This window comes from Pinus tabuliformis, chromosome 1_2, assembly GCF_031772625.1.
Source record: "Pinus tabuliformis cultivar Carrire ecotype Pingquan chromosome 1_2, CPIR1, whole genome shotgun sequence".
NCBI lineage: Eukaryota > Viridiplantae > Streptophyta > Pinopsida > Pinales > Pinaceae > Pinus > Pinus tabuliformis.
The window spans coordinates 973,327,570-973,342,894 of NC_142298.1; the positions used below are offsets into that span (position 1 = coordinate 973,327,570).

The 15,325-nt window shown below is 40.2% G+C and overlaps 1 protein-coding gene and 1 long non-coding RNA gene across 2 annotated transcripts; both read right to left on the reverse strand.

Moving 5' to 3' along the window:
- Positions 1 to 7,730: 7,730 nt before the first annotated feature.
- On the reverse strand, positions 7,731 to 14,906 carry LOC149209238 (uncharacterized). The gene is made up of 2 exons (XR_016252843.1): positions 14,320 to 14,906; positions 7,731 to 8,056 (listed from the first exon to the last, which is right to left on the reverse strand). It is a non-coding gene; the product is annotated as an uncharacterized LOC149209238 (long non-coding RNA).
- LOC149209239 (uncharacterized) lies at positions 7,903 to 11,755 on the reverse strand. Its single transcript, XM_089396319.1, has 2 exons — positions 10,291 to 11,755; positions 7,903 to 10,119 (listed from the first exon to the last, which is right to left on the reverse strand). Exon 1 carries the CDS (start codon positions 11,429 to 11,431, stop codon positions 10,328 to 10,330), a length of 1,104 nt encoding a protein of 367 aa, XP_089252445.1. The 5' UTR covers positions 11,432 to 11,755; the 3' UTR covers positions 7,903 to 10,119; positions 10,291 to 10,327.
- Positions 14,907 to 15,325: the final 419 nt, after the last annotated feature.

The window sequence follows — 15,325 nt, forward strand, 5'->3', positions numbered from 1 at the left end:
ATTTATTCAGGTTTAGATCAATCTGATACCTTTGGCATGTATCCAACATTAAGCGCAGACTGTTTACATGGTGCTTTACTAGCCCAAACACTGTCTAGTCATCGAAATAGACATCCAAGAACTTATGAATGAACCCCTTGAACGCTGTGATGACCATGTGCAAGAAGATCGACGATTCATTCTTAAGTCCAAAAGGCATCACTATATACTGGAAACATCCCCACTCTGCCGCAAAGGTGGTCTTACTCCTATCTTCTGGCATGATCTTTATCTAATGGTATCCGGAGAACCCATTGGTGAATATATAGGCCTCCTTCCCTCCAACATTATCCAGTACCTCATCTGTGAAAGGCATTGGGAAAGGATCATAGACGCAAGCATCATTAAGCTTCCTGAGATTGACACAAATCCTTATCTCATCCTTCTGCTTCTTTTCTTGAACTACCATTAGACTCAGCCAATCAGATTCCTCCACTAGTTTGATAATACCCATTGCGAGCATCTTGTCCAACTCCAAGTGGACCTTTTCCTTATATTTGGGATTAAGGCGATATGACCTCTGGTTAACGTGCTTCACGTCCGATTTAAAAGCTATTTTCATTACTCCCAGATCACCTATGATGCCTTTCAAGTTTGGAAATTTGGTAGGGAATAAATCTTGATATTCGCAGAGTAACTTAGCGACTTTATTCACTGTAACGTCATCCCAGTAATCCCCAATCTTCCCAAACTTCAGTTCTACTTCTGTACCAATGTTTACTTTCTTAGTTTTCAGTGGTGTGATGATTTCGGGGTTCTCTATTTGCGGTCCCTCTGCTTCGCGGTGGCCTTCTTCTTTGGGGTTGTTAATATTCCTTTGATCCTCATCCGCTTCTTTAGTAGTCATATTATAGCAATCCAGAGCATGGCACAGCTAGGTGGTCCAGTCTGGTTGAATCACTTTCAGAGGATCCTGTGGTATTTTGAAAATAATTTCCTTAACCTCTTGCAATGCCTCATCAATGCTTTCGAATCAGTCTTCAAAGCTGAAGGTCATCAAGAATCCTTGTCTCAAAATGCCCCACTCCTCGGTACCATGGCAGAGCTCCTTTTCCAATTACCAATTCATTGGTATTACATCCAAAGTGTGACAGAATAAATGCACCCACTCTGGTTGCAGCTCCGTTCCATAAGCCACAGTCCATTCAGCTAAATGATCTCTCGAATCATTTCTTCGATCATATTTTTCAATTAGCCAAAATTTCATGTGACCAAACTGTAGTCTCATCATTTTTTTGTACTCGCGCCATTCATCAAAATTTTCTTTACGCGTATCCGACCATCGTGCAGGCGTAGCACTCAATTCCAAATCCAGTGCTTTGAAGTGATGCTTCTCAGGCACTTCCCTTTCAAATGCATCCAAAAATTTATCTACATCAGTTAGGCCATCATAATAAGGAAAACTTCTTACCTCCAATGATACACAACGCAGTGATTTAGTCATAATATTATAGCACAACGTAGATACTTCATGCGACCTATTCTGCCAGTGTTCCAATTCCTCATCTGAATCGGATGTACAAGAACTTTCACAGTTCCATGCAATGCATCCATCCACTGCCAGCTTAACCCAATATTGATCTCGCGCTATTATTTTATAGACTTGGTCCAAATCATTGTCGATTTCCTCATAATCGCGGACTAGTTTAGTATAGCGTGGTCCTTCTGCAGGGTCTAATGGTACTACTACACAGAGAGATTTCCTTTCAAATGACATCATCTGCTTCTTCAAATTGATTACCCCATTCATGTCAATATCCCAACCAATCCCAAGGAGCGCAGGTTATGGATTGTTGTCATCAAAAATCTCTATTACCTCAAAATCAGCCAACGTGCTCGCACCTTCTATATCTACTTCCACTCGATGCAATCTCCCCATAGGGATAATCTTCTATTGATTTTCCATCCTTTTCTGAATCGGAGACCACTACAGTGTAGGTCTCCCTATTATTTCCCATGTCTATATAGGTAAAACAGTTGCATCTGAACCCAGATCCAGAATAACTTGGTCCATCTCATACTCTCCTATTTTCACGGTGAGCCTCGTTTCATGCCCTGCCGTTGTCTTATGTTTGCCTATTTTTTTGACTACGTGGTGCCCTTTAGGAGCACCTTCCTTACTAGCACACCAATTTATCAGTTCTTGTAGCCCTTTCATGGCCTTGCTGTAGCGCAACAACTTCATACAAGTTTCCAAAAAGGTAGCGAGCATGGAGGGGTCAATTTCTTCAGATGGCTTGTTCTGACTTCCTGAAGTAGAGGCCTCATCGAAGCACTTCTTTGCTTCCATTAATGTTTCTTTCACATGCTCAAAATTAAATCCAACCTCCCTTTCTGGAGTCTTGCGGACCCACTCACTCTCTTCAGGTTGTTTCCCTTTATCATCACTAGTCATCATCCCACTTCACAGCATAATATTCACATTGGGATCCTCTTTGCGGGGCTCAGCGCTCATCATTTGTAGGTTCTGGATAGGCTTCTGGGGCTGCCCCTTCTTCTCCTGCATCTTGGCTATCAGTACCAGGCATTCTTCTATTGTGTGATCAAACTAAGTGTAGTATTGACACGATGGGCGTGTCTGACTCGTACACTCCTGCGCGTAGTATCCTGGTGTTTTGTAATTATAACAAATGACTTGACCAACACCTCTAATAGGCCCTCCTCCTCCTCGGCCTCATCCACGACCCTTATATCCTCCGCGCATTCCTCCAGTGCCCTGATCTGGAGGCTAAGTCTCTACCTGTATTCAGTACGTAGGCATCCTTTCCATCATTAATTCATAGCTACGAAAATTATGCTCATCATGACCCACCGATCTATAGAATTCATAGAATAATTGTTGCGGTGCTTATATAATTTTTTGCAGCAAATGGAAATTATTTGTTACATGTTTCCAAACTACCTGACTGATAGGGCACCATAACATGGGCCCTATACTTGGCCCTCCTTGAGCTTCCTGCCTCAAGGGCATTGAACCTCCTCCTTCCATATAATTTTCGAAAACAGGGCAACGATCCTTATCATGCCCTTGGTTTTTACACTTGAGGCACCAAACTTCTCCTCACACTTCTGGCAGAGTCGTTTTGTCTTTTTTCAAGCTCTTGGATTCTAGGCAGAGGTTCTGTAACTTCACGTGAATCTGTTGCACCCCCAGAGTAGCGTCCTGAATAGGTGTCTCGTGCAATCTCATCACGATCTCCAAGGCTTCCGTCTGCATTCCTATCTTTTGTTGTGACAAAGAAAATCTTAAGTGGGGCAGGAGCGAGGGTACAAACCATTCGCAGTGCTGACTATCTGAAAGATTTAAATTAGCTTCGTGGATCTGGAACTTTAGCCTTTGATCTAATTTCCATGGTGTCTCGCTGGGCCTCATCATGATTTCCTTGAATCCCACTATTGATTGTGACTCAGAATTAGGCTTACTGAATTCTTTATTTAAGGCGGTTTGAGTTTCTCCTAGTGCCACCACCGGGTAATCGGTGCAGTACTTAATGTACCATGTCAGCATACAGTCCCATAGGGCAGTTACCAGCTACAATTTCTTTATATTATTGTCTATAATATACTGTGCGGTCCATACATCCTTCGCAACAAACCAAAACTGGTTCAAGTCCTCACTTCCAAAGCCCTTAAACACCGACAGTTTCATAATATTCTACATGTTGAATGGGAGAAGTAATGGTGGTTATGGCGGTGGGTGAAGGTGTATGCTATGGTGGTGAAGGTGGAGGTGGGATGGATGGATGCTGTATTCGCGGAAAACCCTGTCTTATCAATTGGACAACGCTCTGTGGTGAGGCTTGTGCTATTCCTTCATCATCACTCTTAGGAGGTTCTATCAATGGGCTGTATTCAGGACCTACCCTTTCCTAATTTCTAAAGAATCATCCACTTCGCATAGATCCAAACATCAAGGCAGTGGCATAACCTTATTTTCACACAAGAGAATTTTAATCCATGTATTCAAAGATCTCAAATACTTACCTCACGGCCCCTTGCAAAAACATCGCTCTGCTTCACTGTAACTGATTGAGGTATCAACTGTGAATTCTGTCACAAATCCTCCTATGACTCGATCAAGCTAGTGATCGACGATGCACACAAGCTTATCTTTAGAAGCTTCAAACCTCTGTACTAGCTCTGGGGTCCATACTATTGGACCGTCAAGTCTCCACTTTCCTTGGTCATTTGCCAATTTAGAAATCCACTCGTATAGTTCGATCAGGAAGGTGCAGAAGAAAATCTCGTGTATTTTTGTGTACAGATATCTATCCAAGAACTGTTCTTTCGTCAGGCATGGATTTCTATTCTCTTACACTGCGAATTTGTGGATCTTCCTATCCAACCACTCATCAATTTATTTCTTTATTCGATTCTAGTGATGCAACATCACAAACCTCTTTATGTAGATCTGGTCTTGGAAATGGAACCATTTGTTGGTTTAGTGGGTCTTGACCTAGGTTCAGAGTTAGTTGCGCCAAACAAATCCCTACACTATCAGCCCTTTTGGCATCAATCCGTAGAGTGCGGACTGAAGTCTCACTCGAAGTAGTATGGGGGGATGTTATAACCAAGTTTTCGAACCCAGAGATCAGTGTGATGTTGTTTTGTGCCCTAAATCCACCTTCATGCAGATCGATAAGCCCTTATGTCTTATCTATGTAACTCCCTTTAATCAACCTATAGACCTTTGTGAAGATCTACGACTGTCTTTCGTGGACCTTGAACAGACTAATCAGCTGCTTACACGCATCAAAGATTACTCTTAACCCAATAATTACTCAGATTGGCTTAAGTGTTTGATAACTCCAACATACAACAAGATAATCTTTGTGTAAATAGTTAACATTAATTGTGTTCATATAACAACATAGATAAATTAAAATCGCGCAACAATACATCATTATTTCATAAACTTATCGTTCATCGTAGCATAAAGCGCATTCATTCATAACAAAAGTACATAGGCGAAACATAGGAATTTCTGCAATAATCTTCTTTATTGATAATCAATTCACCTTATAGACTCAAGACTTCCCTGTGTTCTCAACTGTAGGGGTCCACACACTAAACTACAGACTCTACTCTCTAGGCTTCTCCCATAGACCAACTTCCTTTTTTCGTTACTTACTTGCCTTACACATCCTAAGACGCACCTCAAAAAGCTGACTCACTTACATAAAGAAGGGTAAAACCCTTTATGACTCTTTAACTATCTATGCGCTATGCGACCACAACTTGCGGAGACTTTACATCTTTATACAACAAAACTTGGGCTTTTGCCCCAGAATTGACCCTAGGGGACCCCATCCCCACACGAGACGATTCCAAAGTACATGACCAAGTTCACTTAGTGTCATGTTGCACTTGGAAGTGTTGGAATCATGGTTACTGAGGATGATATGGTGAGTCTTTCTCTTCTAGGACTCCCAAAGAATTGGCATAGTTAACAAGACTTTGTCAATGGTCGGGAGATGCTGCCAAATTGGGAACAAATGTGGTCGGATTTGATGTAGGAGGAGATGAGGGGGAACATCAGGGATGGCTCTTCATCAAATACTAATGATGAAGAGAATTGTACCTTAGCGATTAAGGAGAAAAAGTGGAAAGGGAAAGCTTCCCATTCTAAATCAAATTCTTATCATGGAAGTAAGAAGAAAGACATGTCGAAAGTTAAGTGCTTTCATTGTCATGAGTTGGGCTATTTTGCTACAAATTTTCTAGTCAATAAGTCCAAGAAGAAGTCCTAAGAAGGATCGGCGTGTGAAGTTTTTGCATCTCAATTTGAATTGGAATTTTCCATGATTGAATGCATGGTGTCATCAGTGATGGGAAGTGTATGGTACTTAGACAGTGGAGCTTCATTCCACATGATGGGCAATAAAGAGTTATTTAGTGACTTGGAGGAGAAAGATCTACAGATGCATATCGAGATGGGTGATGACGGGAAGTATAGTGTTACTAGATTGGACACGATTACTTTTTAGAGGGAGCACAGGGCTCCACTCACCTTGAAGAATGATATGTATGTGCCGAGGTTGAAGAAGAACTTGGTATCTATTTCCATGCTTGAGGATAGAGGCTATGATGTGATCTTCTCGAAAATAAATGCATTCCTTTGACACATAGCCATGGGTCAAGTAAAGAAGATGGGGATTCGGGTAAAGAATCTCTATAAGCTGGAGGTAGAGGAGTGTGCTACTTTGAGCACAAAAGAAAAAAAGGTGCAAAGCCGAGACGTTGGCGAGTTGTGGCACAAGTGATTAGGCCACTTGCATCATGGGGCTTTGAAGATATTACAAGAGATCTATATTGGTCTTCCCAAAGGTACTCTTGAGAAAGTTGATACATGCAAGGAATGTACTTTGGGAAAATAGACCAAGTATTCCTTTCATGACAGAGATAGTTGAGGAGAGGCTATTCTAGAGTGAGTCCATTCATATGTATGTGGACCATTCTCGACAACATCCGTGGCCAAACACAGGTATTATGTTATATTTGTTGATGAATTTTCTAAAAAATGCTTGATATTTTTCATGCAGAAAAGGGATCAAACTTTCACAAAGTTTTGTGAGTTTAAAACATTGGTGGAGAAAGAGTCGAGCAAGAAGGTTAAAGCTCTATAGAGTGATAACAGTGGTGAGTATGTCTCAAATGAATTTAATGAACGTTTTTGCAGCAAAAAAAAATTAAACGGGAATTGACGACACCCCATAAACCTTAGCAAAATGTGGTGGCCGAGAGGAATAATAGAACCATTGTACGGGAAGCAACATCGGTATTTAACACAGCAACATAATTTCCAACCACATTTTTGGAAGGTTAGTTATGCATTTATAATAGTTTTTCCAGGCCAAAGAGTAATGCGATTTTATGGTTAGGACTTTCCTATTTAAAATGTTTTAAATTTTAAATGTCCCTTTCGTGTTTGGCGAAATTTCTCAAAAACACATAAAATCATAACAGAAGCCAACTTTGTAAATATAACTAGCAATTGTCCCAAAAGGTACAAAGAGAGGCCGATAGGATTAGTAAAAGGAAGAAAATTGTATAGATAGTCAAGCATATACAAAGCTCAGTAGTGACGAAGGCAATAACCATGTTGACCATCCTGTACCAGTACAGTTGATATTAAAAGAAGGAAGCCAAAACCAAACCATTCAGATCAATATACTAAGTGTCAATAGGCAACATGGGTTTTTTTTTAAATAAAAAGTAAATTACAACATTGTTCATTCATGCATTCTATATTCTTTTCTAGTAGTGTTTTTCTTTCCTACATTAATTCCAATGTTCAACAATGAACATCTGCAATATAAGCAGCAAGCAACAACTTCCAAGTCCCAGAGACTTTTTGTAAATGGTCAGTAACCCTCCAAAGCCATATAGACACTTTAAGCTTCCCACCCAAAGAGAGAACGTGGATATGCTTATATATTACCTAAAACATAGAATTACATTTAAGAACTTTATTTAACCAATCCAACATAATAAATGATAGAAACATAAGAAAATTATGCAATGTAAATCCATTCACCCATTAATAAATTGGAGGTAAATCGATGGATCCTCCATCCTTATATTCTTCATTTATATATTCTGTAATCATTTACTTCTGCTATAATTGTACAAATTGATTCCACGTGAGATATAAATGTTAATATTTGGACATAAGCACATCTTGTCGTGTCTGAATATATACTGAATATAACAGAACTAAATGCATTCTTATTACATTGACTTGTATTCAATGGGAAGAAAGACTGATACATATAAACCAATGCCTTCCCAATCCAAAATTTTGGCATGGACAGTAAGCTACCAATATCATTCTCACCACTATTAATCAGAGAATCCAAAGCATCATAGCCTGGTATCTGCTGTCAATCAATCTCCTTTTGTTGTGCACATTCCTCTTCTGCCCAACATTCCACACATAAATAATTCATGGATGGTGGTCGTCAAAGTGTATTTTCTTCTGCATATCTCCTGCATTTTTCAACAAACAAGACAAGTGCTGGGGCATGGATGCAATTATCAGGATTAGCAGATGTCTGTTTCATTTCTCTATTATATTATTTACACATCCACTGAACAAAACAATGAGAAGATAGGAATGCAATGCATTATACAGAAAAATAAATAAGACAAGGAGCTTAGAATAGATACTCGAGACTTCAACAGACAGTGGAAAAACAGAAAAATATGCCTCTGGAAAAATTTCAAAAAAATTTAAGCAGCTAGTACAGACCTCCGAAGCCATGGTGAGAACATATCGGTGCCTAATAAACATGGAATTACATCAACTCGATGTCAAAGTAAAAGTTATAGCATGGCTGCAGGTATATACATTGGCAGTGAAGGCACCATTGGTAATGTTTTGTTGGTCCTAATGAGACACAGAGTTCTCCAAATCAGCTCCACACATTACTTGTTGCTCAAGTGAAAACAGACCCTCACTTCACTAAGTAATTTCTGATCTCACATTGCATTTTACCAGTAGCAGACACCATTGAATTATTCAGAACATGACACTCTAGGTTAGGTATAATACCATCCTTCCCCTCCATTACAACAGGGTAACTAATGGAACACATGTAATTTATTCCCCTTTGGTATCCTACCATAATTGTTAGAGTAAAAGATTAGGATGCAAGAAAAGGAAATAAAACAATATAGTAATCCTTTAAAAAGAATGTAATACGTTGAATGCAGAAGCTTGATATACATACTCCTTTACCACCACCTGACATGTCTTAAGCAGTAGACTCATTAAGGCAAACAAGTTTACTTGGCTGAAAGTAGACATACCATCAGGCGAAACAATATCCAGTTACTCATGTGTCACCAAAGATTCAGTGCCTCTGGTTGGTATAGAAAATGGTGAAAATAAAGGGACAGCAGTTCATGGTTAAGCGGTCAAAGCAACCAGACAGCTAAAATTCCACACAAGGCATATCAATACTATCCAAATACACCTGAAAGTGACATACTTGAAAATGTATTGTCCATCCCAAGGGACTTGATGAGCAAAGGTGAAGAGTTAATATTTACCAACCAAATAAAAATATAAAATGAGGCAATTTTTGATGAAAAACTGACCACACAGCATACGGAGTAAAGGGGCAAGAGCCATATGTAGACAAGATGAAACTAAAATAATTCAACTCAGAAAATTTGGCACTCTAACATGCATCAGCAAGCATGTGAAGAGCCCAGAATAAAAGAAATAGTTCATTATAAAGAAAACACCTCTAGTATTTTAATTGCAAATATGAATCTGACATGCATGAGACATGGAATTCCCAAAAATTCCAGGGATTTGTGGTGCTGGACATGTGTTTTTTCTGAAGGAAAAGCATAGTTTCTGTTTCAAAGCTTCATTGGCAGAAGGTACCAACTACTGGGCAGAGTTAAGTGCATTTTCGATACTGGGAAATTTAACAATTAAGAAAGGTACTGCTCAAATCCAGATACTGAGAGATTCAGAGCTAGTCATCAACCATAAACCAGATTTTGACCCTATCAACACTAATAGAAAGAATTAAAGAGCTGAATGAAAATTTCCCTAATAGGTTGTTATAAACATCGACCTATCTAAAGTCAGAAACGTGTTTTTTTATACAAAAAGTTGTTGGTTGAATCAGAAAACTATTAAGATATAACTAAACATGCCATATATAATTAAAGATATATACAATGAAAGTTTTGTTGGCTTGTAAGTATATGTACAATAAAAGCATTATGTAGAGATGTAATTAAGAATGAGCCGCTAATCATATATGCATGATGGGCCATGGCATCGGCAATACCAGTTAGTGTTTATTGTGGTGCCATGTTGTGCGAGCTGTTCCTGCAGTTGATGTCGCATCTGCCTGTGTGCATCCCTTTCATGGATGTGAATTGTAATCTTAAGTAGTTTCCTTATATTTTTTAACAACGTAATTGCTGGGCACAAACGGTATAGTGGCATGGATGGTTGTGGCAGGATCCTTGTCTGCATATCCTGTAATGTAAGTTCTTGTTGGTTGATTTCTTCGCAACAGTCGTACAATTGTCGTAAAAAGCATGTATTCATACCTGTTGGCATCAGAAAAGGGAACACTGTAATTGTCAATGAATATGTTTGACGATTTTGTGTAAAAATGCGAAATAAATTAAACTATTCCAAATGAGTTTAAAATCATATGAAATTAAATGTAATAGCAAGGAATCTATGTGAAACTTCTGTATGTAGTGATTGGTGTTTACCATGTGGGTAATTCTGGAAGGCAAGCTGTATTATTGGCTAAAGTGTATTATCCTGGATAGATTTTGATGCAAGGAATGATTCTTCTTGCTGTCTACGCTTAAGATATGGATTCTTGTGCAATTGTGCAATACGGGAGAATGGGAATGCTGGATTGATGTGTATGTCCGATAGTGACCGCACTCTTGAAATTGCAGTGAATGTTAGCCCTTGGCGTTCTCTCGTCCCGATGTCCACTGTTGCTTTGTCTAATGTCATTCCTTGTGACTTGTGTATCGTTAAAGCCCATGCCATTTGAAGTGGTATCTGACGCCGTGTACCCCTTGTGATGGGAGGAATGGGTACATATGTTGGGTGTGAAATGTCCCACGGTGTGCCTCTGTATTGTTGGAAGTCAACAACCACAAAGGATGGTAATGCTGGGGGCTGTGAGTCAATTGAATAAAATATTGAGATGACCTTCCCAAGCGCGCCATTGACAAGGCCTGCATGTACCCATAAGTTGCTGGTGAGCATAACTTTTTGTTCATTGCATAAGAGGACCTTTGCAGGTAGGTGCTCATCTTCTGTTGTAGTAGGATTTTTCTGTCTTTGTTGTTCCGCAGAGCAAAGTGCTACTGGGATGTTCAATTGTTTGAGCATTTTCTTATTATGCAAGACAACTGCGTTGTTTGTTGCGAATAGGTGCATGGACTCGCTGAATGAGCATTTCTCTTCAGGTGTAAGAGAGGAACTTGTTCTTGACATTAGATGTTGCCAATCTTCAAGTGTAGATATTCCATTCCTAAGATTTGCAAGTATTTGCCGGAAAGCAACCTGGGACAAGCTAGCTCCCTGTTGACGGAAAACGGTTGAAAGTGTTATGAATATGTCGAAGCTGCGCCAAAGTGCAGTGCCACGCGATGTCCCAGCATATAAAGGAATGTCTTTTACAGGTGGGAGCTGGCCTAAATCTCCGACAAGGATAATTGAGCGATTACCAAATGGTGTATTCCGATGAAGAGGGAATGCCTCTCTGAGACGATCATCAATGCGAGAAAGCATTTTTGGACCAATGAAGCTCATTTCGTCAATGAGGATGTATTCTACATGATGGAGTTGCTCTTGCAGGTGTAGGAGCGGCTGGCCTTCGAGAGGATGCATTGTCTGGATAGGGATATGAAGGGCAGAATGAATTGTGAGGGCATTTATGTTGAAAGCTGCAACGCCGGTTGGTGCAAGTAACAATAAAGGGTTTTTGTTGGATGGCGAGTTTTCCACAAATGCTTGGTGAAGGCATTTAATCAAATGGGATTTTCCTGTGCCAGCTGTTCCTTGTATGATGATCTTCCGTGGGGTTTTTGGCGAAGGGGTTTTGAAGTGTGAAAAAACAGCGGTGAAAGCTATTCTTTGGGTAGGGGATAATGTATGCTCATGGAGAAGGTTGGAAAATGATTGATGTTGGTTTTGAATGGGTGAGCGGTTGAATTCAATGAAATTGATGGCAATTTCTTGCAAGGGGGGAGGGACAGTATTTTGTGACCAATTGTGGTTGACGTCGAAGTCGCGGTAGCAAATCATGTCGAGGTCATCAATTGCAATATTGTAACCTGGGTGTAGTTGAGAGAGGATTTGCCATTCATCTAGCTGAATGGAATCAGGGGGGGTGTGTGGTGTAGGTTGATCTTCAGTAGGTGGGCTTTGTGGGTTTTCGGGTTCGCGATGGACATGCCATGGTGTATATGCACCCTTTTTTTGTTCCCAGTGTGCAATAATTTCTGCATCAGTTGAACCGATATCATCAGGGAGTGTTCGGAAGGGGAAATACAAGAGTAATTCACTCCAACAGAAGGTGGCATAAGAAGGATTAGTAGAGGAAGGAATGACATTGTAATGGGGCAAGACATGTACAATCCTTGGGGGAAATATGTGTTTCCACTGGTTGTTTCTCCGTTGGGAAGAATATGACCACGAGCGAGCAGCTTCAAGGAGGGGTAGTGCTTCTAGTGAGGCAGGCCTGTTCATATACGCAACGATAAAGTTTGGTGTCGAACCAGGATTTTCAGTATCTTGGGAAACACGTTTGAAAACAGTCCTGTTGACATTCAAAGAACGGAATGTACGGCTGCAAAGAGAGAGAGGTAGCTTTTGTAACATATGGCATATTTCTTGTGCACAAATGTCTCTATCTGCAATGGTTTTTGTAAGGAGTTTCCGGATGACACCACTAGTAGGTGCTTCTGGAAGGGCACTTTGTGATAGTCGCAATAGCATTTGACGGTAGCTCTCAGATCTTGTCTCTGCTTTTGTTGCATATTTTGAAATATATTTCAAAACAGCATGGCGAGAAAGGACTGGTTGGCAATCAACATTTGCTCTCCAAATGGAGAGTAGATCGGCGTTGTGAATATTCAATCTTTCATCATTGCGAGCAGGGACATAGGTTTTATGACCCTTATCATCAATGAAAAGTGAAGAAGTGGAGTTCAATTCCCACGGTACTCCATATCGGCAGCTAAGCACATTGTCTTTCTTACGAAGACAGGAAGATTCATGACATTTTGTATGTCGTTGGACGCAGTTGACAAGCTCTGTGTAGTCTTCAAATTGATTGGATGCGAATATTGCTGCTGTGTCAAGGGAACACGGGTTATGAATTGTTGAATGGTGAAGCGGAATAGTTCGGTGTTCTGCCTGACGTGGATTCCAAGCAGTGACGTAGTGGTCGAAATATTTCTGTGCATTAGCAACTTCCATTGCATTGTCCCAATTAAGTGTGTCCATGTCTGGTGCATTTTGTAGCCAAAGGAAGCCATGGATGTGTGCGGACCCTCTATGTTGCCATTCGTATCTGAATATAACATGAAGGGTTCATGCAGTTAATACATGTATAACCAATGTATAAAAATAACGTAGAGGGATATGGATATTAAATAATACCTGCACCAGTAGTCGGTTGCATGGAGGCCTTTTTGAAGGATTTCTTCAAGGAAAATTGTAAATCGACAATGCATATATTGTGCTGTTAGATGTGGGTTTTTAATTATGTTTTGGATTTTCCATTGGAAGGGGTTGACTGGAGTGGAATGAACACTTGTGGGCATGATCGTGTGCAAGTCATGCCATTTAGTATCAGCTGCATTGAGAGTGAAGAAGAATGTTGGGCTTCCTATTTGCGTGATCATGTCAGTTAGCTCAGCTCGGCGTTTGTTCCAGAAAGACCGTGTTCCTCGTAGAGCTGACCCAAACCTCATTATTTGCTCTGGCAACCTTGAATCTGGAGAGTCATGAAGACATTGGCGTAGGTCTGATACCGTTGTTGGCAAGTTGTTCTCAATGTACTTCTTCACGAAGACATTGGCTGTTGCTTGGCTACGGTGGCGCATTAGAATGTTATAAAGATAGTAGCGGAATCTTGGGTGTTGGCCAAAGCGGTTATCATGGTAGTGAAGCAAGTGCAAAGCATACTCATGCATTTCAACTTTTGTAAGTCTTGGTTGCATGATCATTGCAATGCCTGTAGGGAAGAGCGTGGGGAATGCCATGGCAAGGAGGCCGATGGTGTTGTATTCATTTATAGTGGTTGGAGATATTGGAGGCCAATCGATAGAGCTTGTTGAACTTGAATGGGTCGAGTGCAAATAGTTACAAATGTGGTCACGCTCGGTACATGAATTTGGGAGGACTGGAACAAAAGAAGAGCCAAAAAAAGTTCTTCAGAATGTTCGTTATTGATACCAGTTAGCTCATAAATGGAAAGTTTTGGTTCCTGAGATAGGAAGTATATCCGTATAGCAACATTTAACTAAAATCGAGCTACCAGAAAGAAGGATATCCCTCACTGTGAAGTCAATGCACGCAGCAGCTCAACATGAAAATTCGGTGTTGTTGGCAATTCCATCCCGTTTACTATTACGATTAGATAGCATTTGCGTCAAGTTTTGGACATACCAGTAAATCAAACAAAGAAGAACCCCCAAATAAACCCGTTAAAAACCTATTTCAGATTCAGAGATTAGGAAGCTAGAAATTAAAAGGCAAAAACTACATACCTTGGATACCGGATATCGATGCAGTGAGACGTCTGAGGAGTTCAAATTTGCTGCGGCAGGCTTCAGGTCGAGCAGGAGCACAAAGATGCGGAGAAAATATGAAGCTTAATATCGCAGGGGAACCGAATAAGGAAATACGAATAGGGATTTAAGGGTAGCAAGGTGATCTAGCTTCTCTCCACCCCTCATCAATAAAGAAATGCTTTAAGGCGCCTGAAGGTGGAGTATGGAAGATGATAGTGCGAACGTGACAAGTGGTAACCAGGTGTTTTCTGTTCCACCAAGCGCGGGCGCATCCTTCAACTATGGCAAGGCACAGTCAGTGGGGCGGCGGCATCCATGAATACCTCCGCCCCTTCTTTGCAGCGAGGCCGACCACTGAAAGGGAAGGGTAAGTTGTGGCATGCGGTCCGTCGTCCCGATAAGGTATGCAGGCCGATATTCCTGGTATGCAGGCCGATATTCCTGAACAAAGACGAAGAGCGGCAGGTGTGTGAGATATTCGTCTCCTGATCGAAGACTAAGTTCGCCAGGTGTCAACCTGCAGTAGTTTTCTGAACAGAAGCAAAATGTCGCCAGGTGTCAGTGTGAGAAGCAGTAGGACGATGAAAGGGTCCCTTTCAAAGAAAGGCCTATCGGCCTAAATATCATTACTAGATGTATTTTATATTTGACTAAACTTTATTGGTATATCTCACTGAATTTAATTTAGTTATAAACTTTGACCCACAATTGTTGTGAGGTTGATTATATTTATTGCTTTCGCTTCTATATTTATTGAATGGATTAGGGTTAAAAACATTTATAGTTGTCATCTTTTTTTCTTCTTCTTTCTATTGCGGTTTAAAATTTGATAGCATATTTGATAACACTATTCTAAAATCATATATTTTAATTGTGTAGTTTACATAAATTAAGTATTTTATTAAATTTTTAAAGCATTGAATTTATTTATGTTTTTAATTACTAGATGTATTTTATATTTGACTAAACTTTATTGGTATAT

Excerpts from the sequence above, each read along its gene's own strand:
- LOC149209239 (XM_089396319.1), bottom strand. The coding sequence starts at position 11,431 with ATGCATCCTCTCGAAGGCCAGCCGCTCCTACACCTGCAAGAGCAACTC.